At 35.2% G+C, this 24,061-nt stretch overlaps 1 protein-coding gene across 9 annotated transcripts in view; it reads left to right on the top strand.

The window, feature by feature from the left end:
* The first annotated feature begins 1,994 nt into the window (after nt 1–1,994).
* The window catches only part of LOC117417203 (carboxyl-terminal PDZ ligand of neuronal nitric oxide synthase protein-like), a 121,483-nt gene continuing 99,416 nt past the window's right edge, over nt 1,995–24,061 (top strand). For 6 of the 9 annotated variants that reach the window (XM_034029186.3, XM_034029183.3, XM_034029184.3 and 3 more), the window contains exons 1-2: nt 1,995–2,522; nt 2,868–2,939. In XM_034029186.3, coding sequence (XP_033885077.2) covers nt 2,418–2,522; nt 2,868–2,939 — 177 coding nt within the window. In that variant the 5' untranslated portion in view covers nt 1,995–2,417. Of the gene's footprint in view, nt 2,523–2,867; nt 2,940–2,964; nt 3,224–16,559; nt 16,636–24,061 lie in introns of those variants that run through there. The other 3 variants (XM_059034740.1, XM_034029187.3, XM_034029188.3) reach the window with 2 other exon arrangements.

Below are 24,061 nucleotides of genomic sequence, written 5' to 3'. Positions count from 1 at the left end.
CTCCCTCTTGGAAATCTCTAGTTTCTGAGAAAAGGCCACATCACCAAAAATGTTTACAGAATAGGCTTACAAACTAAACAAAATCATGTTTATCTTATAATTAATATGATTGGGGCAGCAGTGTGGAGTAGTGATTAGGGCTCTGGACTGTGGCCCGGAGGGTCGTGGGTTCAATCCCCGGTGGGAGACACTGCTGCTGTACCCTTGAGCAAGGTACTTTACCTAGATTGCTCCAGTAAAAACCCAACTGTATAAATGTGTAATTGTATATAAAAATAATGTGATATCTTGTAACAATTGTAAGTCGCCCTGGATAAGGGCGTCAGCTAAGAAATAAATAATAATAATTGTTTTTCATGTCTAATTCCCATATCTGCTTTTATGGAAAGGAGTAAAATGACATATTTTCACACTGAACAATCTATGGCTAATTTTCATATACAAATACAGCACCAATTGAGAAGTTTAACCAATATATATATATATATATATATATATATATATATATATATATATATATATATATATATTACAATGATGGGATAATCATAAAAACAATCATTTGAAAACCAAACCAATTAAATATGCTGCTAGTGACAATTACATTCCAAATCATTACTGATTTCACTCCTCCATGCTTTTGTGGTATTATAACCAACATTAGTCCATAAGCAATTGATTGATGATCTATTTAAAATGATTTAAATCCTGGTTAGAATCTAACCAAGGTATTTTACTCAAACTGTTCTTATTGATTTGTATTGAAGTTTCACTGCATATTATTATTACAGAAAATTGGGAGCCTGGGAATAAGCAACTGTTATTCATTGTTAAAATGTTTGTCTACCTCAGACCACTTAGTTGATGTAGTGAGTGCTGCTCAACCATGACCTGAGCAGGAACAAAGAGCCCCTGAAGAGACTGTCTCACTTGTTTGCCAAGTTGTTGTTTTTTTATTAATCATCCGAATAAATATGGATGATGCTGTGCTCAAGCAACCCGAGGTGTACAATTCAAGCTGCTTGCACAATTCTTAAACTCTAAATATGGGTGTATGTGTGTGTAAAATGCCATTTGAGAAGGAAAAACTGGGCCATATTAAAGGCAGATTCTTATATTTTTTATGGTTACCCCTCACTTCACTGTATATGCACTTCATGCAAAAACATACTTTCTATCATCAGGATTCAATGCTACGATCTTAGAAAATACAAACAAAGGCTGTATATTGATTGAGCTACTCAGAGAGTTTACTTACAGCTGAGATTTCAGTGGTTAATATTAGCGAAAGTCAGGAGGGGTGTATATCTTGACCATATAATGTATTTATAATTTGTATACATAAATAAATGTATAAACAGATTACATTATTCTGAGATTGCTCAGGGAAGCAGTGGTGTGAAATTCCTGGGAATGTACTTTTGACAATTGTGGGCAAGCACTGATGCACAGTAGCTATGTGCCCTTTCCCTGGCTATATTTGTTTTGAAGTTGTATGATGACATCAAAAATCTAGAAGAATTCTGGTTGCCAAAAGTTGTTGGAAACAGGCTCACAAAATAATACCAACAAATACCTGCTCTATTATCAGTCTCTTATTGGTAGATTATAAACCATTTAAATGTGAAAAGTTAGTGAGCGGAAAGATAATAAGTTAATGCAGGCAACCATTTTGTTAAATAATACCCCTTTTTATTATTTCCAATGGGATAAAAAATGACTGACGATGGCTCAACACAAGTGCAGCTCTTCTTAGGTTAATAACTCAATTAAACCACTGACAATAGCTATATCTTTCCTCTTGATGAACTTGGGAAGAGCTAACATTGCTTTCCACATTTCCAGTGGCTCTGGTAGCACTAGGTGCCATACACCGTGTCTGTTGATGGTCAGGTTAAAATGAATGAGGAAAAGGAGTCAGTTTCCCCGCCCACAAATCCATGATGTAACTTATGGCCAATGGAAACAGGTGGAATTCCCACATCCGACCAATCGGCATCTCTTCCCGAATTATCCGTCGGCGAGTGTGTGTAAACCAGACATGGCGCTGCTGTAAAGTGGAGAAACACAGGCAAGCGATTTGTACGCTGGAAAATCATCTCACATATTCTGTTTCAAAGGAATTATAATCACCAGGACCTTGCTTAGCAATATACTGAAGGAACATTGTTTACTGAAACAAGATAACTGTTTTATTCAACTGTGAACGCAAGTCATCTTGTGTGTTTTACAATTGCTACAAAGTTACAAAGGTACCTATTGGACAGGATACTACTACTGTGACCTTTCAACGGGAGACACTGCAATGGACCGCTGGAGTTAAAAAGTTCTGTCAGGATCATTTTATCCTGTTGCTTTAATCTGGACACGCTTCGGGGTTTTGATATTTAAAGACTCTGGAGCACCTTACAGAAACCATGCCAGCTAAAACCAAATACAATTTAGTGGACGATGGTCACGATTTAAGGATTCCTTTACACAACGAAGAGGCATTCCAACATGGGGTCAATTTCGAAGCCAAGGTATATTTCGTTTAAATTACAAAAACCTAGTAATAAAACTCTAAATGTTCACCGTTCTTGCAGAGACCTTTCGTTCCCCTGCTGTTTTATAACATTGCCTTCCGCTTTTTATGGTACAGTTTCGGTAACTTTTGTTTGGAGTTTCAATAGTTTTAGTTAAACGTAGCATAAACTTGTGTCCTGAAAACGGGGGTAACATCAGGTTGCGCCAGTACTGTGTGCATATATCTCAGATTTGTTCAGTACCACAGTAGCTGATGCTTAGAAATATTATTCTGCATTTCACTACTACGAGGAACTTATCTGAGTTTAATCTTTTCTTTTTTTCTTTCTTTTTTTTTATAGTACATTGGCAGTCTGGATGTGCCCCGACCAAACAGCAGGGTGGAAATAGTTGCTGCTATGAGAAGAATACGGGTAATTACAATATTAATAGCTGTACAGCACAGTCGATTCTAAGACTTTAATCGCAGAAACAGGTCATGACTGAGTGCTTTCTGTATTTGTATTCTGAGGGAAATAGAACATAAGGTGGCGGCGCAAGGAAGTAGTATTTCTGTGTTTGACTGGAATTCTGGATTGGAAGGGACATGGGCTGGCTGCGGTTACTACTTGATTTACACAGTCACCTTTCTAACTCCGTGGTGGACAGTTCAATAAACGCTACTGTACATTCTTCGCGTGACGGCACAACAGAAACCGTTTCTGGTTTATTTATTTATTTATTATTATTTAGAGATATAGCATGTGCTTGCGTTTAATTTGAGGCCTCCATAATACTTAATGTTTATTTATTGGCCTTGCGTAAATACTTGAATTGTTTATCCAATCGTCAGAATAATACGCACTGTTTTTTCTCCTTAAATACCGTAATTCAGTAAAATGTAGCATACCTGAGGAAGCTGAAATAGCCACTTTATTGTGTATTCTTTGACAAGTTAGTAGGAGTTGTTTGAGAAATCATGCGTGGAACATAAAGTAAATGCAGTTGTCTTATTCTAAACAAAGTGTTGGACTACATGGGTATGGGGGGTCAGAACTGTACTCTGACCCTGCTGTCACCAGATATTGGTCAGATCAGTACTAGTGTTTTAGCTGGAATTAACACTGTACTATTCAGTACAATATTTAAATAATTGTTTCCGTTCTAACACATATAGCCTATACATGTTAGTCACTGTAACACTGGTTTTGTAAAAGTTAATATTTGTATAAATGAAATGTGACAATTCCAATGTATAATTTAAGATTCACATTGCATATCAGTGTGATTTGACTAACCACAGACCCTTTGTACAGGTAACTTGCAATTACGACTCCCAAACAAACCGTGGATGCCTAAAACGGCTCTGTAATGTATTTTAAATTATTCCAATAGACAAAGAGAAGATGTGATACCTTTTATTGGACTAACTAAACAATAATTAATCAGAAGCTTTCAAGACTTTAAATATCTCTTCTCCAGGTGAAAGTAGAAAGCTACTTTACAAGTAGCTTACAAGTTATTATTATTATTATTATTATTATTATTATTATTATTATTATTATTATTATTATTATTATTATTATCATCATCATCATCATCATCATCATCATTAGTAGTATTTTAAACATATCATACACAACCCTCTGATAGGCTGAAATGGTTTAAATTAGTATATATATATATATATATATATATATATATATATATATATATATATATATATATAAATTTATTTATTTCTTAGCAGACACCCTTATCCAGGGCGACTTACTATCTTAAATACATTTCAAGAATCACAGTACAACTATTAATACAATTAAGAGCAAGATAAAATACAATGACTTTGGTTCTAGCATGTACAAGTATGACAAAATATTAAATAACACTTGACAGATTACAGTACTCTAAAGTACAGGATTAAATGCAGTAAAATATATATATATATATATATATATATATATATATATATATATATATATATATATATATATATATATATATAATATATATATATATATATATATATATATATATTAATTTTACAGGCTAACCACTATAACGAACCCCCCTGGCCCGCAGGATTTATTAAACACAAAACAGAAAGTGAATGTGACAATACCAACGATGGTAACACACAGAGGGCACATACAAGACAGGCAGGCAGCAAGTCTCAATCGAGTGCCCGTCTGTAAACAATCATTTAATCAAACACAACAACTCCAAAAAGCACTTAAAACAAACCGGTTTCCACATATAAATTACACCAACACTAATTTCCCCCTGTGCAGGGCAATTCCCTGCTACAGGTATGTTTAAAAGAAAACAGTAAAGAAATGAAGAAAGAAAGAATGTACACTTACATGCTGAATACAGTAATTACATGTCCTTTCTCGTGAAAAAACTATCCAGCGTAGATTGTTCTTCACGCCCGTTGCCTGGTTGCAGTTTGTGTGAAGGTGACTGACAGGCAATGATTGCATTCGTCATGCATGATTCGTATTACAATAGGTAACTTTTTAATTAGCGTTATCTTTGAATTAGTCAACCATGGTCTTTGTTTTCACTGAGAGATTAACATACTTGACACTGGAGAAAGTTCAGTGTCAGTCAGCACTGAGATCGTTGTATCCATATATATATATATCATGTTTTCAGCATGTGCTTCCTTGGGGGTGGGAAATAGAATAATCAAGGTGGAGAAAATGATTCCTGCTTCAACAAATATTCATTTTTTCAAAGACACGTTTCCGATTTGCTCTAGGTAGACCTCATTGATATCACAGGACACTGCTTTCTAGTTTGTCTCGGATCTCTGGGTGGAAGAACATCTAGTAAATGTATATACAGCAGTGTGGAGTAGTGGTTAGGCCTCTGGACTCTTGACCGGAGGGTCGTGGGTTCAATCCCTGGTGGGGGGGACACTGCTGCTGTACCCTTGAGCAAGGTACTTTACCTAGATTGCTCCAGTAAAAACCCTATAATAATAATAATAATAATAATAATAATAATAATAATAATAATAATAATAATAATAATAATAATATCCATATTGTGGAATGTCCTGTTGGGATATCCATCAATCTGATTCACAAAACATACTTACTTGACCTGACCTCCTTGTAACCAAACAAAACGTACTGTGTAGCGATTTGATCCATTACAGACTTTAATGTGAGCTTTATTAGACGTGCCTGAGCTTGTTACCTATTCACTGTAAAACCTGGAATGGATGAAATTGTTGTTCTACGGACTTATGCACATTACTTTGTGACTGTATTACAAGAGGAATTGATTTTAAATCATATAATAGAGGCTCTTATTCACAGTAAGTAAATTAATAGTTTTTTTATTATTATTATTCTAAATTATCAGCCTGTAGCATGCATTTTAGATTTGCTGTGTTTTATCAGCAGTCATTTATTTGGCTCTGCTCCATTGTAAGCTAAGTGGAGGTAAATCTATGGGATATGTTCTTTTTATTCCATGTTTTATGTAGTATTTTAGATTATGGGAAATACCTAACCATGTAATAACATGGCAATAAATGGATAAATACCAATGTTTCCTACTCTTACATGGTAACTACTGGCGTGATTACATTGAATTGGCCTATGCCATGGTGCTACCATGGAACATTAGACAACAAGATGTTTCCATGTAATTACATAGTAGTTACTGTGTCAGAGCAAGAACCAAAGTACCAATTACAGTGTAATTACGTGGCTATTGTCCTCTGTAATCTAAAGCACTACTGTAACAAGTGTTCAAGTATATGTACAGTAAACTTTCTCCAAAAATACTTCCATTTGTCTTAAAATTATTGAATGTTGAATGCTATTGAACTGAGTACCATAAAGAAAATATATAATATGAGGTTGGCACGGGTACCCGAAAACCTGGGTAACCGTCGGATTTTAAATTACCCAACCCGACCAGGGTCTCTTTTTACTACTGTATATCGATTTATTAATTTGAGACTTTAAAGAAAATGTGGAAAATGTGACAATGCAGTTGTAAGTGGGTCTCCCACCAGCATAATAACGACAACGTTAAACAAGCTTTGCATTAAGCCTTTTCTTAACTGATAGGATAGCAATGTTTTACAGAAAACAATAACACACAGCGGCAAGTACACCTCAATAATAATAACTGCGGTGACTATTCTCAGGAACTAAATCAGAAAGAAAACAACGTAACATCCTGTTGGTTTATGTCAGTGATAACTCTGTGATCCATTAATAATAATAACCGTGGGGCTTCCAATATGGAATGCGTTATCTTTATTGTGCAGATATAGTTTCTTACCAAAAAGATAAAATAAGCAGCCTTTATTTAAAATACAAAGAAAAAGCATACACACTCCAAAATGCATAAGATGCAAAGTACAAAATGAAATCAGTATGAGAAAAACATTACTCACACATTTACGAAACGTTTACCTATTTTGTTTTGTATTAAATAAGTGTGCTAGTGCTTCCTCCTTTGAATGAAATATTTCCTTGGCAGAGTTTTCAATTTCCGTTTTCTCCTGCTTTGATGAAGACGTTCCACACAATGCTGCTTTGCTTGGATGCCATGTTTTAAAACAACAGCAGCGGAATGTGGTCAATAGACATTGCAAAGAATCCCGCAGCATGAAGCGCATTTAACATTAATAACTGTATTCAAACAGAGATGTTTATTATTAATTAATAATAATAATAATAATAATAATAATAATAATAATAATAATAATAATAATAATAATAATATTTCAATGTTTCTAGTACTTAAAAAGGCTACTTAGTCTGAAGAATGTACGTAACTTTTGGTTGTCCAATTTCAAGTTATTAATAAAATGTATTATTATTATTATTATTATTATTATTATTATTTCAATGGCAATGAAAAACATCAGTTTGAGTAAAGGAAACTGATAATTGTAAATGCATGAAGGTGAGTAATAACTGACTCCATTGTGATTTAGCAGTTAGTTAAAACAATTTAACAACAATGCTGGATTGTAAATACATATAAAGCGATAAAAAAAAATATAATAAATAAAACAAACTTAAATAAGATGGATGCAATAATTGTATCAATTAAAAGATTAATTGCGATACATTTTTCGCGTGACAGCCCTAATATATGTAGCGTGCACGGGGGTAGGGGTCAGAGCTGGTTTGATGCAGTCTAAAACATGAAGACATAAGCTTTCGGAAACTGAGGTTCGCTATATATATATATATATATATATATATATATATATATATATATATATATATATAATTTCACCAGCTTCCCTTGAAGTAACAGTCGTCAGTAATATTCTTGGCAGGCTGCTTCTGAAATCTTCATTTCAGGTTGATGTGGAAGTTTTCTGTTTGCTGTTATGGTGTGCAGCCTGTCGGTTTTAACTTTGTGATAAAAGCGAGAAAAGCTTCTCTAGACTGCTGTTGCTTTATGCTGGGGCCCCCTTAATACTGTGGAGGTCAGAATGTCCGAATTCCGAATAATTCACTTGGGAAAGCTCTGTTAAGCAGTGCATGATTTTTTTGCAGGCAGCTCTTTGATGTGGAATTTAAATACATCAACATTCAATTGTTGCAAATACCAAGAAGCAAGGACATAAAAGGGTATTGATGTTGTGGAAGTCTGAGTTACTTTGTATTTCCAGAATGTCTTGCATGCGGTTAAATTCACCTTAAATGGCTCATTATTTCTCAAAAAACAATGATCAAAGTAATCTGAATCCATCTGAACACTTATACAAATTCAAATATTATCTCCCACGGGCTGTTTCCTTCAAATGGAAAAACAAAAAAATGCTTTAAAGAATGATATATATATATATATATATATATATATTTTAGCTCAAAGAGCCAGCTGCCCAACGTTTCGATATGTTGTACATATCATGTTGTGTATATATATATATATAATATATTTAAAAAAAAAAAAAAAAAAAAATTACAGTATTTTTTATTGTGCTTAGTTTCATGGGCAGCAGTGTGGAGTAGTGGTTAGGGTTCTGGACTCTTGACCGGAGGGTTGTGGGTTCAATCCCCAGCTAGGGGACACTGCTGCTGTACCCTTGAGCAAGGTACTTTACCTAGATTGCTCCAGTAAAAACCCAACTGTATAAATGGGTAATTGTATGTAAAATAATGTGATATCTTGTAACAATTGTAAGTCGCCCTGGATAAGGGCGTCTGCTAAGAAATAAATAATAATAATGGTATAACCTTTAAATACTGATGAACGCAGTGACAAGTATTAACCTGTAGTCTGAAGAGTTAGAAAATACATTTTTCTGTACTAGGTTGCTGTTCTGTGGTACATGTATCGTTTTAGAAGAAGCTGCAACAGATCTTGATGTTTACTGCAAACCCTCTCAAATAATAAACCACAAAAGCAAGTGCATACATATTGTAAAACAACATGTGATTTAACATTTCATTCTTGATCGTAAGAAACGTTAGTTAAAACAGAATTTAAATGAAAGCATTACGCCTTCCTTATATTTACTGTGAAGAATAGGAAGCCAAGTAAAGGGCTATGTGTAATTTGACTAACTGCTCATGTTCAAGAAATTGATAGAGCTAATGTACATGAAAGTGACACTAAAATAGCATACGCTAGTCAACCTGTGTTTGGATTTTGGGGTGGGTTTGTATTAAAATCGGTGGCCTTTTCATGTAATACTTTTAAAGGTAAGTAAGCATTCCTGACAGGTAAACATTTCTGTTTGGTTTGTTGAAGGATCATATGGTTTTTTTTGTACTGTTAATTTGTGTGTCACACGGGGGGAAAAGGCAGTGACATTGCTGGAAACAGATTAGCAAACACCCTTTTCTTACTCTGTATATTCATTATTGGGTGATAATTGATTAGCTATCTCTCAAAGCAAATCCATGTCCAAACCTGTAGCTTGGGAGTAGAGATGCAACGGTTATGACTTTACTAAACCAAAACCGGCATTTTCATAAAATTCCAAACCGAACAATACTGACGAAAGAGCCAACTTCCAATATACACGCACACATACACACACATACATACATACATACATACATACATACATACATACCAAGTCAATTATATGATAACCTCTTGAATTTAGACTAAATAATAAGTTAGTTCTGTTCAACTATCTAATGTTTTGTTCTGTGCATATTATTTTTACTCGTAAATGTAAGCTTTTTACTCGTAAATCGTAAGCTGTTTGTGTAATATACTTTAATATGCTGTGTTTTCTACGGTTTATTTGAGACCATTTTAAAACTTGTGTAGGATCTTTATCTTTACAAGGTATAGCTTATTTCTCAATGGCATAAAAAGTTTTTTTTTTTTTTTTATAAAGCTTAAAGGTTGATTTCACCCATTCTGTGCTTGCATTGAAAAATAAAGATCTAAAAAAAAAAATGGTACATTCTTTCTAAAATAAACATCGATATTAAGTCTGCCACATCTGTTAAATTATTGTGTAGACCTAATACTTTTTTTTTTTTTTTAAATATAATTATGCTAATCTGGCCAAAACAATATTGAAAGAATATAAATTGTTAGTTGAGGTCTCAAACCATTGTGAAACTGGAATATGGGCTGAAGCAAAAGTTTGGTTTTTCAGTTGTAAAGTTTCTGTTTTAACGAAAAAAGATTGGATGTCAGCTGAAAGATAAAAAACCGAACCAATTATAACCGACTTGCATCCCTACTTGTGTTTTCCCTCCCCTGGTAACTTTAATGGCTTTCTGGACCACATTGACATAAGCCAATGAATGAATCTTGCAACTGACACAATTTTGTTTCTTCTTCTTAATTTTTAAATGCATTTTGTTTTGTGGTAATCCTAATGAAATAATGCTCATGACTTAATTTAAAATGTATTGAGTAAGAGGGTGTTCTGGGCATTTAATTTATTTTGTTTTCATGTTTAATTATAAGGCCCTGCTGTTTGCCTGCTCTGCAGTGATTGATTAATGACTAATCCTCCAGATGGCTTTCATATGAAAAGCTCCCATGAATCATTATTGCCACTCTATGGAGAGCTGCAGTTCCCTAACCTGATGAGGTGCTGCTCAGACATCTCAGTACCTGGTTCGCTATTCAGGAACAAACATCAACAGTCTGTTTAATTATCGGTGATTCTAGGAGGCACAATATTTGAGCAGGAGAAAACACATACTATAATGTTTCTGTAGTATACAGATCTGAATTGATGGTATATTACATATGTCACATTTGGGGATATATCAAGGTTGATTTTTGATTAGTAATAATTACTAATTGATAAAGGAAATATTGATTGATATGAAAACTTACTTTTGCTTTGCTTATCTTTGTTTTGTGCACTTTTCTCCTTTTCTCAGATGTAATGTTTAGTCTCTTACTTGCCATTTGAACATTAAAATCATTTTCAATCTCCCCTGCATCCAAAACCCCACTTTCTTTATATGATGCACAAAAAAGGTCCCCTGAAGAAACTCAGATTCACATTATTTCTGTCCTGTCTGGGCAGTTTTGACTTGGTCCGGAAGCATTACAATGTATAAAAACTGGTTATAGAGACAGAGTAATTGTGTGGTATAGTTTTCAAGATGTTTTGCATTATTGTTTAAGTTTTGGTTCAGTCCGGCTTTCACCCATTCCTTTTTGTAATTTAACACGTGCAGTTGCTGTCCACAGTAAATAAAGTTACTTGTGGCCACTTACTTGTAACCCGTGGGTCCTCATAATCGCAAAAAAAAGAATGTGAGAGAGTACATGTACTGGTTTATAATATTTGTATACATGTATTGGATTATAGCCAAATCAATTTAAAATATACATGTGAGGCTATGAGTGTATGCTGAAAGTTGTCAAGATTTGTGCAAAATGAAGCCAGCTATACTGTTCGCCATTTTCAGTGGGACAGGCAGAGACGGATGGATGGACAGACACAATGTGTGTTTCAGTCAAAAAGCAACGTTCCAGTTACTGCTAGCAGTTCAAATTACCCTTCCTGTTGGGCACACCTGTTTTTAACGGTAATTGCAGATGTGTCTTCCAACTCCAAGATTGGTATTCATTTCATTTTATCATTTTAAACAGCATGATTGAAGACAGTAAAATCCATGATTCTTTTTTCATGCTGATGTTTCAACCTAGACTGAAACAGTCCTGAATCGGTCTCGCATGTTTCAAGATGTATGTTAAGTCCTAGGAGAGCAGCATTCCTTGCTGTCATACAAACACAGCGTTCTGCATGACTTGTTAAAAACAGATTTGAATAAGTACAGTGACTAAAGTACAGATCACCTGTGTGTCATACCGTATTTGTCAGCCCTCTGCTAAAGGACTTTTTCTATTTTTGAAACATGAATTTGTATTCCATAACTTTGCATTGTAGCAGAAGTTAAATCTAGGCCTCAATCTTTTGTACTCTTGAATTTTCTATTTTGTTTTCCTGTAGTTTTTGTAATTTTATATGTTTAGCAAGGCTTGAAGTTAATGTATATTTGGTAGCATTTTGCTACCCCAAACTTGGTACTAGTATTTTTATGCAGTAGCATTTTTCTGATACCTTACGCTGCAGTTTATATAATTGAGAGTGAAGACATAATACAGATATTATTTTTATTTTTTTATTTTTTTAATAATACGTACATTATTAGTGTCTTTCATAAAGCACGAAACCATTGCTAATAGAGCTTCCCTATTTGTAGATGACTCAGGTTTTTACCGCCCCATGTAGATACGTGCGAGGCCCACAATGCACATCGTATTGTTTGCAAAGTGGAGTACACATACAGTACTAGAACAATGTGGATACAATTTCAAGGTGTGAAGTTTATTTTATAGACCAAAAGTAAAATTAAATAACACTTAAAAACATTACGATTTTGTAAGATAACCAGCAATGACCTAACAGGATATTATGTTTATTCAGTGTCTATAAAATGCTAATGTAATCCTGTCATGGAGAATGGCTGCTCCGGTTTTGTTGTAATGGTAACCCTGGTTTTCCCCACGCTAAAAATGAACACATAATAGGTAGATAAATAATTATTACTTTAACAAATTCTGACTACAAAAAAACAAAAAAACAGGAGCAAATAGCTAGCTATAACGTTACCTTCATTCAAGTAACGGCTTCCTTGTTTTATCAGTACGAATAATAGACGAAATACAATCTTGAGGTGCATTAATTTATCTGTTTTCTTTTATGACTGCCTTGCGTACTTCTCCTGTTTTAACTAGTGAAACGTGTGCTTTAACAAACAATGTTATACAAACTATAACTTATAGCTAACTAATGTCACAGTTTAATAATGAACCCAATGTTTTTTTTTTTTTCTTGGTTGATATCCCTTATTCTATTTTGAATTTCTTCAAAATTGTACAGCATTTAAAATTGCAGTGAAAAGGCAGGGTGCGAGCTGACATATTTATGAACAAACCAGTTAGTGTAACACGTTGCATGAATCTTTTAAATGTAGCGGTACAATGCTGGAATTAGCTTTCATTTTCAAAACACCTTGGTTGTGATTGTAACCTTATAATTTACAAGGTCATACAATGCAGGATTCAACGATAATGTGACATACGTTACTATTTTTTAAATTATTTTTTTAAATCGCTGTCTTTTATAGTGTGTGTGATTTGTTAGTTACTGAAATCTCAGTCAAGAGGATCATTTTGTACCACTTAATTTACACCGATGAAACATAACCTGGTTAACCGTACTGATGGCATATCAAATGCTTAAATGACAGCTATGGTTGCATTCTTGTAGAACTTAAGGATAAAACAAAATACATTTCAACAAGGAATTGCATTAGTTCCATTACTTAGTTGAGCACAAGGTGGTTTCAATAAATACTTTCTGATTTAAATATAGGCCTACTTTGTGATAGTGTGGGATATTCAATCTATTTAAAACAGTAGGTAGTATTTTTTTGAATTTTTATATATAACTATTAGTCGAATAAACCGCAACTGAATAAGGCCATTTTTCTACCTGCTTTCCAGGCAGGTAGCAAACCCTCACTACTGCCTTAAAAAGTTAATTTCTAACCCTGTGCTTAGCCCTGTTCACAATTGCATTTTTATACTGGTGTCAGGCTCTATAACCCACAAGCCTTTTTTGAATAACAACAAAAAAGCACACCCCTTCATAGGTGATCTATTTTATACCTATTGCTCTTTTCTTTTGAAACCTGAATTCCAAGAAGCATATTGAGAAAATGATAATTTCTGAAAGACAGTCGTCAGATAGCAGCACTACTTAATCCCTATATCAAGTCTCAAGGGCAGGATCTAATCACAAAGCCATTAACTTGATTGCTGCGTAAGATTCTAAAAAAATTGAAATCTGTTGAACTATCACCTCGGTTAGCAGCAGTGAACTCAAAGCGCTGCTTGTTTTTCTAATGTCCTTCTCTGTGTGAATCTTGGAAGTTGTGTTCCAGGGAATGTCTTCATCCCCCACAAACCTGAGTTCTGTATTCACACAGGGTGACATTCATACAGTAGAAAATCTAACATTAGAAATAACACTGAAGCTCATTTGTGAAGAGTTTGTTTTTTACTAGGGGCAGACAAAGGGTCCTCCCAGTTTTCTATAATCATATTTCAATAGGCCTTAATAAGACTACATAACGGCATGGCTGATTGTGTCAGATTTAATATTTGTTTTTTGAAAATAAAAAAAGTTACACGTTTTAATTGTTGAACAGGTCAACATATTATTGAAATGGTCGGGGTAAAGGAGAGGCATCATAGTGTGTGGAAAGTATATCAATAAAGAACTTCTCCACCCTACTGTGCTACACAGAGAAGTGACTGTAATATAACTAGACATTGTGGTTGAGATGGATGTGGAGCCACAGATTTAATCTGCAAATTATATTCTCTGAATGTCAAAAAGCATTTTCAGTTTACAGATAAAAGGGTTGAAGCCTGCTGGAGCTCTGAGAGGTTTGGAAGCATTTCTAGTTCATAGGTTTTCTGTTTGAAGCTATTGATGCTTTTTAATACTCATGAATGTGTAGGAAGATACTTGAGTGTAGAATTTGAAGTGCTCTCAAATTCATATTGAAGCTCAGGCTTTGAGAATGTTGGACTCCTCTTATTGCTGATGTCATTCTGTCACCCCCACACCTCAATTATACGTTGTTTTTACAACCAACATATTCATCGCTTCAAAATACTCGATTAAAAATGTATGTTTTATTTTACACCCAACATGTACAGTGCTGTGCTATTTTGGATTTATTTAAACTCAGTAAAGCTAAGTGACATCCACGTTTGGAAAGAAAATTGATTTAGACAGAAAGTGTAGAAGAAATAGACCAGCACATTGTAGCGTGGGTATGTTTGTGCTTGGAATACTATGCATTAACCAAGGCTATGTTCAAGGAATACATTCTTTTTTTTCATGTTCACTCACTGGTGACAAAAATGAAAATAAATAAATAAATAAATAAAGGACATTTGATTGTGCACATTCAGAGGAGTCGATGTAATCCACCACAGCTGTCGAGAATAAACAGCAAACCCTGATAATATTTTCACAGCCATGACCCATCTTTCAGCAAGTGCACATGAGGCTTATAAACAACACACCCAACACCCAGGATCAACCGTATATGAGTACTGTGGCAAACAGCTATCTCGTATTGAGAAGCCTTAGCAATGCTTCTAGATCTCCTTTTCCTCATGTCTGTCGACACTACCACAAAAAGAAAATCCATTACTTTAAATACTCAGTCTCAAGCTGTATTGTATGGACATACTAAAAAGAAACTTTCAACAAGAAGTGTTTTGTAACTGTAACTAACACTAAAGACATCATGTCAAAACATGTATCACTGGGTTTCTTTTTAGTATTTATTTATAACTGAACAGTATCTTTTAAGTGTTACTGTAATCTGCTTTGTTTGTACCACCTGTAATAGATGATAATCAAATAATAAAAAGCAATAATAATAATAAAAAAAACAGCTGCTCTTATTGACTTTTGTTTTTGCAGGTTCAAAAACACAGTGTAATTTCAAGATCTTATTGTAGAGTCGTCGTCGCCCCTCACACATGTATATTTAATATCTCAGGAACCTGACCAATGTAACGGTACCAGAACCCTTCTCAGATTTTTATCATTCTTCAGTCTCAAAACAAGTGCTGCTTAAAATTAGCTTTTTTTCTATCTGTGCAGAACAATACTTCCAATCAATCACATTTTTTCTGTCAACTTTTTTTTTTTTTTTTTTTTTCTTCAGTGTCAGTGAAGAATCGCAGCCAATTGACAGTTTTGTGTCAAATCAGGTTGTTGTCGTGGCAACCCAGATCTTTATGTGAACAAAAATAAACTAGTGTGGTGATTTCATTACAGTTCTCAAAGCCAAGATCACCAAATTCACTTGATACATGATTTACCAGATCAAAGGAAGAAATCCAGTTACAAAGCTGTGTGGTCCAGTGGTTAAAGAAAAGGGCTTGTAACCAGGAGGTCCCCAGTTCAAATCCCACCTCAGCCACTGACTCAGTGTGACCCTGAGCAAGACACTTAACCTCCTTGTGCTCCGTCTTTCGGGTGAGACGTAATTGTAAGTTACTCTGCAGCTGATGCATAGTTCACACACCCTAGTCTCTGTAAGTCGTCTTGGATAAAGGCGTCTGCTAAATAAACAAATAAAATAATAATAATTAAAACTCCTTAGACTTGCTCTAAGAATTTCTAATTAAGGAAACAAACAAAGTTGGGATGGATACAATGCACTTTGACTATATCTTGCATTATTCATCTAGCTCAATTGTTTATTTAAATATTACTTTTTTGTTTGATTGGGGGGGGAGCTTTTGGAGTTCTCGTCATTGAGATGTTAAATTTAAATAAATGAACCCTGTAATACCCATTTCTGTATCACATATGATACATTGTCTCTATTATTATTATTTTTAAAATCCAGCCTCACAAACTAGAATTTTTCATATGCAGTACATTGTGTCGCCAGACAGGAAAAATAAAATGTGTTTTGCATAAGAAATGGAATCTAGTTACATAAATAAAGTGGCTTTTCTCATTTCAGAAATGCTTGGGCATTACAGGGTTCATTTTCCCAGTGTCTTCGAGCCACTGTGGACGGCAGACTTGCAGTAGGAAGAGTGAGTACCGCATTTCACAGAATCAGGCAGCTGATTGATACTGCATAATGAAAAAGCCTGCTTTAACAGACAATACACAATAACCTTTCACCTCCCGCCACTGTTATATATGTTTCTTCCTACTTAGTATATATTTCTTTCCCCTTGCTGTGAGAACATAGTTTAAATGAACTGTACCCTTTGTACCGAATTTAAAATAAATATAAAGGGCAGTATGCTATTTGTTTTTTTTTGTACACAGTCACACATTTCTAGTTCAGTTCTTATGACCACTCTCTGGAGAAATTGAATAGTATTACCAATGCTTGTAAGCAGATTGTCTCTTAAACCTGGATCTTTACAGTGGGAGGAAAGAGGATTCTTTCAATTGCTGGGGTTCAGAGTAACTTTTCCAGACCCTATGCCTTTGTCATGTTTTGTTTGAAAAGCCAAATAAAAATGTAACTGTATGAAAAAAATATATATATATGCCTAGATAGTATTTACTAATGATAGAACTCTTGCAGTATTGATTGCTTCAAATGTGCACAGATCAAAGGGTGTTTTCCTGAGTGTATAAAATTATTTAATAGCCTGATGTGATGGAATGTACACACATACAATTCTGTTGACCAAAGCAAAAAGCAATACAGGCACTACTGAGAATGTACGTACCTGTAACCTTCAGTCTAACATTGGAATCGTGAGGCGCTCTGAAGATGGGTTATATCAATTTCTGTTGGATTTCTGACACTGTTCCTATACATGTCTTTTTTTCTGATTTTTGGTCTGGTGCTCTGGTCCCATAAACACTAATAGCTTTTCATTTGAGTAACTGCACTAAGCAGTGTATGGCAGTAAATGTTTGTGATCGAGGTTTTGATAAGATTGTGAATTGGCTTCAGGAAAAGGCAGGCAAAGGAATACCAAAATGAAATGAGGATAATTAGACTGCACGATTCAACATGAAGGACAATAGCAGTCTGGATTGGTTTTATTGGTGAAAAGTGATGCAAGATTCATCGGGCACTAATGGAAAGAAAAGTTAATCTACATAGACATTGTTTACCAGTTTTAGTACAGTTGTGGATAGCTTTCTAAAGATTAATTTGTTAAAGGTAATGCATTAATATTCTGCTAATGGAAATGATGTGTACATAAGGGACTTTATACCTATAGTTTATACCACCACCACCCCCCCCCTCCTCCCCCCCCCCCCCCACCCCCCCCAGTGATTAATGCCTTCATCCTGTGTTCTGGCAGTGTGCTTCCTGCTTGGCTGGAGTTTCATTTACTGGGCTAATACTTCACCTTTTTGTCTGCAAATGTAACTACTGCTCCATAGAGAAGGAGACATGCAGCTCAATGGATAGAGGAACTGTATCTAGTATAACTGAGATGAAGCGAGCCTGTTTGCATAATTGTATTATTTGTTATGAGGCTTTAAGCTTGTTGTATTGGATGCTGTTGCTTAATTGTTCATCAAAACTGCTGTTGAACCTGTAATACACTAATGGTAATGCCTTCAGTGGCACAGTACTCCTACATTGCTTACTGAAGTATGCACATATGTGGCCATAAGTGTAGCCTGTCTGAGGTTTTAGATATGTGGCCACCTGGACCATCGCCGATTTGACCATGAAATCTGAATTTAAATCCCAGCCATTTATCTACTTGTGTTTTAATGCTCTTTAGCTGTTTACTTTGTGTGTTAAGAATAAAACTGTCTGCCACTAAACGATAATTAGCAGGCAAGTATGATAATTATGTTTTGTTCTGTCACGTATGGAAAAATTTGCAAGCACCACATCCAGTGATTTGAATAGAGGCTTTTTGAACAATCCATTACACTTGACTCATCTTCATTATTATATCTCTAACACCTATTTTTAAATCTATCACAATCAAAACTTGGCCTTGGAGGAACAGGTCATGTTTTGTCAACTGCCTTTGGAAACTGTGAAATGAATCGTCCGTGCTTTGTTTGTTTTGAATGTACTTAGTGCTGCTACTGATAAGCTTCTGACTTTGTTTCATGCAAACCAGTTATTGTATCTTGCTGTTATGTCTGCTCGTATCTGTTTTCTTCTAGTGTTAATATGCCGGTGCCCGGAAGCTACATGTACTCATTTATTACACTGACACTTAATATCTTAAGTGGGTCTCGTAATTGGAGTTTATAAATTAACATGATAAATGATTTACTGCAGATAATAAGTGTATTTTATAAACCTGGAATTCCTGGAAAAGTTTTTCAAAGGGTACAGCTATGGCCAAAGGTTTTGCATTACCCTATAGAATTAACTCATTTTGCTTCATAAAGTCGAATGAAACATGCAAATAATGTTCCGTTAACATATTGAATGACATACCACATTGTAGTTTTCCATATACTTAACGAAAAAATGACAACAACTGAAAAATTTGACATTTCGAAATCTAACATGAAATACTGTACTACTATTATGGCTTCCGGAAGACTTTTACGATATCATTTTGTAGTTTCTTTGATTTACATGATGTTAAATAAAAGTTCATATACTGTAGTGTTTTTTTTTTTTTTTAATTATATCTCAGATCTTTGGCCATAGCTGTATTTCAGGTGGTTAAAAACAGGTTGTGTAGAAGCCAGCAAACTTTAACGATACCTTGATAGCCACCTTTTTGTATCAGTCAGTCACAGTTTTCACAGTACAGCAAAGTTAGACATTTATTTTCTGTCATTCTGCTCAGCAATGTGGATGAAGAGAAAACAGCCCAAGAGTAGCTGACCAGAATTTCACAGACTAAACTCTGGGATTTCTGTGTTTGCATAACACATTATCCACGGGGCATGCTTCATTTCCTCCGCCCCTAAAACACTCCAGCATTTAAGGGAACTAGATGCATTTCATTGCATAATAAAGTTCTGAGTGGAGAAGCTGTCCTATAATGGATTTCTATCACATTTCTATCAAATGCTGTTTGTTTATTTATTTGTTTCATTTTTGCATTTGTTAAAAGTGTCTAAATGTCATCTGAACTTTCTTATCTGGTGCCTTTTACATCCTGACAAAACCTTCATGGATTTTTTTTTAACCAACGAGATAAAAACAAGAACAGAATTCCTGTCAGTAGCCGGATTTGCTAAGCTGTAAACTGTGCACGATACAAGTGTCTAGACCAGACTCTGTGATCTGACATGGGCATGGTTAGTTATAATTTTAAGCCATCTCTTCAGTGACTGGTTTTGAGGAGCTATGGGTAATCTCATTTGTGTAATATGTTTTATGCCAAGACTATTGTGCATGTTTATTGAACTGTGCATTTGACTCTCTGCTCTTTTTGGGATTGTCACAAAGACGGCCGGAGTGGGTGGCATCAGACCAGAAACAGGAAGTAATACACAGAGACTTGGGGTTTTGGTGAAGCTGAGCGCGTGATCGTGCTCAGCATTTAATAATTAATTGACAGAACAGAAAATAAAAGGTTTGAACACAAAACAGGACATGGCACTTACGTCAAAATAAACAGATAAACAAAACGAACAGACACTGACACACAGGGACGAACACTAAACAAACACATACCACGTAGCAATTCGCTTATTTTTTTACTTTATCTCCTCACTCCCGTTCCTTCGCCCTGAACACACAACCCCGAGTGAATGAAAATGTGTCTATATATACTGTTGTGCTGGGATTCAATTACTAATTAATTATTCACTTGAATCCCAGCACGTGAATTAATTACGTGCAACCTCGTGCTCACATATTACATACTTTAAATGCACGTGAAGTGATTTGTGCCATCCTCGTGCCTAAATACAATTATACAATTTAAATCACACGTGAAACACAGACCCGTTTATATCCCATGTACCAATCTCTATACACCAACATTAACACACGCATGCACACAGGGGCGGAGCACATTGCCACAGGGATACAGTGGCCAGTATGCAAAGTCATTTTCAAAATGTGTGTATCTTGTTAAATATTCATCTTCTTAAAGATAATGCATTTTAATTACTCTCAATTTATCTGAGCATGTTTTGGATGCTTGGTTTTAGTGCACCAAAGCAATTCCATTTCCCTTGGTTATAAATGACTTAAGAAAATTATAGAGCAACATCAACAACAGTCCCATTAGGGCTATTTGTAATCCTATTGCCCCTTTAAAGTCTTGCGATTGTTTTCCATGACCCTGAAACTCGAATGCAATTACACAGATTAAATCTTCCATGGATTTCAATAAATGGAACAATGTAAATATAGTAATTCTGTATTACCATTTCAAATGAGCTACTGGGTTGCAATCAAAACGATGATTAAGGGAGATGCTGCCCATAATGAACAGAATGTACAAGCTTTTAAATCAAAGGATTAACGTCAGGGGTCAGTTTGGCTGAATACTGTAGCATAGCAGTTTGCATTGCTGCTTTACATAGCTGCTGTGCAATCTAGGACTATCAGTTGCAGCTGTGCTATTTAATTTTTCAAAACATAAACATAGCTTAGAGATATCAAGCATTGACCCTCAAAAGTCAAACTGACGCAAATTACTGAAACCATAAATTTATTACTGAACCACAAATCCATACCTAAGCTTCATTTCTAATTATTTATGGAAATTGAAAAGTTGAAAATTCCCGTTTTGTTATATTAGAGCCTTTGTGGAGGTATTTCCTCCATTTGTGGTTGATGATACAATAACCATACTGTAGGTGTTGTGGCCAGTTAAAAGAAGAGCTGTTTAATTCCCCAGGTTGTGAGATGGTGGTAAAAGAGTCCCTTGTTTCAAGGGCTTTCCAGCAAAAAATAAATAAAAAGAATCAATTAACACTGTTCCATGGCAAAAGGGGTCGAGCAATCCCTCTTTGGTCCACTTGAGCAGGAGTGACCTGTTCATGACTGTTCCTAATAACTATTCTATGTGGTTCTTGGTTATACTGTTGCATGGTCTGCTGGATCCAGCAGTAATACCATGTTTATCTCTTACACTTTGTGCTGAGTAAGAGTACCACTTCTTATTCCTAAACAGCTATTTAACCACATTTTACACACAAACCTTTACTACCGTTTTGAGCTCAAGTTCTTGTGGTGCCAAGCATTACAATGTATTGTTGTTTTACAGCTATTTGGCTATTCCTTGTACAGTAGTTCTGGCTGTAACTGATCAATGGGGATATCATATTGTCATAAAAAAACATCTCTTTCCAGATAGTTTTGCCAGGAGAAGATTCAGCGGAATTAATGTGGATTTACTTCTCTCAGCCAGCTGTCCCAAAGGGCACATTTAAGCCTTGCATGTAAAAGTCAAGTAGAACATAGAATGAAATGGGATTAAAGCCTTTGAACTGCAGAAGTGAAACCAATTTAGCTGCTGAAAGCGCTAAGCCATTTGTCTGGGTTACGATCTGTTTTTCTTATGCTCCAAGAAGTTTTGTTTAGCTATGTCTGCAAGTACAGTAGAGTCAGGAAAAGGATTAATAGGCAACCCGTAAACTCAAGGGCCTGTTTAACTAGTCCTGGTTGAACTTCACAGCTGCTTGATACATAATCTGAACCCTGTCTGGGAGGATATAAATACCTATTTATTGATCGGGAATCAAGGACTTGTTTAGTGACCAGAAGAAATGTACAGCTATGGCCAAACCATGACTGTAAATAAGAAGTGAAATGGTTTTCCGGAACCAATGTAGTGTTTTAGTGGGCTTGCACCACAATGTATAAACGCTGCACAATTTTTGTATGGTTAAAATAAATGAAAAGGCAAAAAGGTTATGTCTGAAAACACTAGAATTGTACCCCTTAAGTGGTTACTGTGCAACAGTAATATAGTGCCTTCCCAATACTCTGCTGTCCCATTACTCACTAGATGCCTCCGTGTGTGATAATAAATGGAATTCTACCCCCCTTTAGAAGCTTTTGATTCAGTGGAATGCATGTCACTGCACCCACAATTCTTTGTACGGTTAAGTGAAAGGCTGGCATTTTAACCTTTTTGATGGGGAATTAGTGTAGTGTCTGAAACATATTAAGAGTATAAAGGCACGGGGAAGGTGCATTTAGAGCTTAAGGTTCAGCAGTGTCAGTCTGGGCAGTATTGTGTGATAGTTTTGTTTTTATAAACTGACCAAAATATTGTTTTATATGCAGTGCAAAAATATTCTCAGTATACAAAAACTAAATTGCCCTTGAATGCAGTGTTTATCTGCCCAGGAGAGGTGGCGTCCTGGGACTACAATACCCCCCATGTTAAATCACCTGTCTATAAAGACTGCTTATACTGTACATGTCCCATTTGAGTGGTCAATATAACCAAGTTTGTCTGTAGACTGCATAGAAATATTCAAGTGACTATTATGCACAGTATACAGTACAAATATTGTTCCACAAACCGTGGGAATGTCATGTTCATCCTGAATATAGCCTACAGTCTTCACATACTACCGTTCAAATTGCAATCCTTAATGCTATTTTTGCTAGGATCAAAGTGATAAGATCAATATTATTAGAAATGAAAACTCTTTTCTAAATTTTTTTATAGCAAAGTTTATCGAACAACACCTGATGAAATTGAAAAATAGGAAACTCTTTAACCTTATCTCAGCGCAGTCACAGCACATAATGATTTTGATCCTGAGCATTATTTCCAAAGAGCCAATATTGAGCCTCAAAGGGATTTCGGTTGTTTACGCCACAAAAGAGAGTGAGGGATTATGTGGGTTTTTTGTGTAAAATTGTAAATAATAAAATTTGCTTTTTATTCATTTGGTTTGATTTGATGGTGTTAGGCTTCAGTCACCATTCGTTGCATTTTCATGATGGCTTATCCCTGGTAATTTCCTGGAATCCTTTTAAGGGCTTACTTGTCAGTCACCAAGCTCCTGTTTAAAAGCCTTATCATGGGCTTAACTAATTATTTCTTTACTACCTGTTTCCAATCAGGGGTGCCTCTGTGTCAGCATCAAACACATAGCTGAACACTGGCACATAGCTGAACACTGGCACATAGCTGAACACTGGCTATAGAATAAAGTGCAAGGCACTGCTTTAAATGTTATATGTTTCCTAAGGAACTTAAAGATTGCCTGCGTGTTTCCACAGAATGGAATCTGATTTTTGTGTCCTCCAAAAATAAGCAGTGCTAAAGTTCATGTATTTTTAAAACACTGCCATGGATACTGGCGTGAGTATCTCTTTGGTTTAGGCACAAAAACATGCAAGATGTTTCTCAAAACCACCAAAAAGTGATATTCTTTCTGGTTGGAACCGTGAAGTCTTGTGTTAATTCATTCCAGCTGGCACCTCTTCATAGAGTACTCCTAATGCTTTTAATTAACAGCCTTTGGATCAACCCAGTATTTCATAAAGATATCTTCAGCTGTAATGCAGGTCACATTTTACTGTGGGAATTATGGACATCCATCACTTTAGTCTTTCTGTTATCATAATGATGGTAA

The sequence above is a fragment of the Acipenser ruthenus genome, chromosome 12 (genome assembly GCF_902713425.1).
Source record: "Acipenser ruthenus chromosome 12, fAciRut3.2 maternal haplotype, whole genome shotgun sequence".
Lineage (NCBI taxonomy): Eukaryota > Metazoa > Chordata > Actinopteri > Acipenseriformes > Acipenseridae > Acipenser > Acipenser ruthenus.
This window is presented reverse-complemented; position numbering and strand designations above follow the sequence as displayed.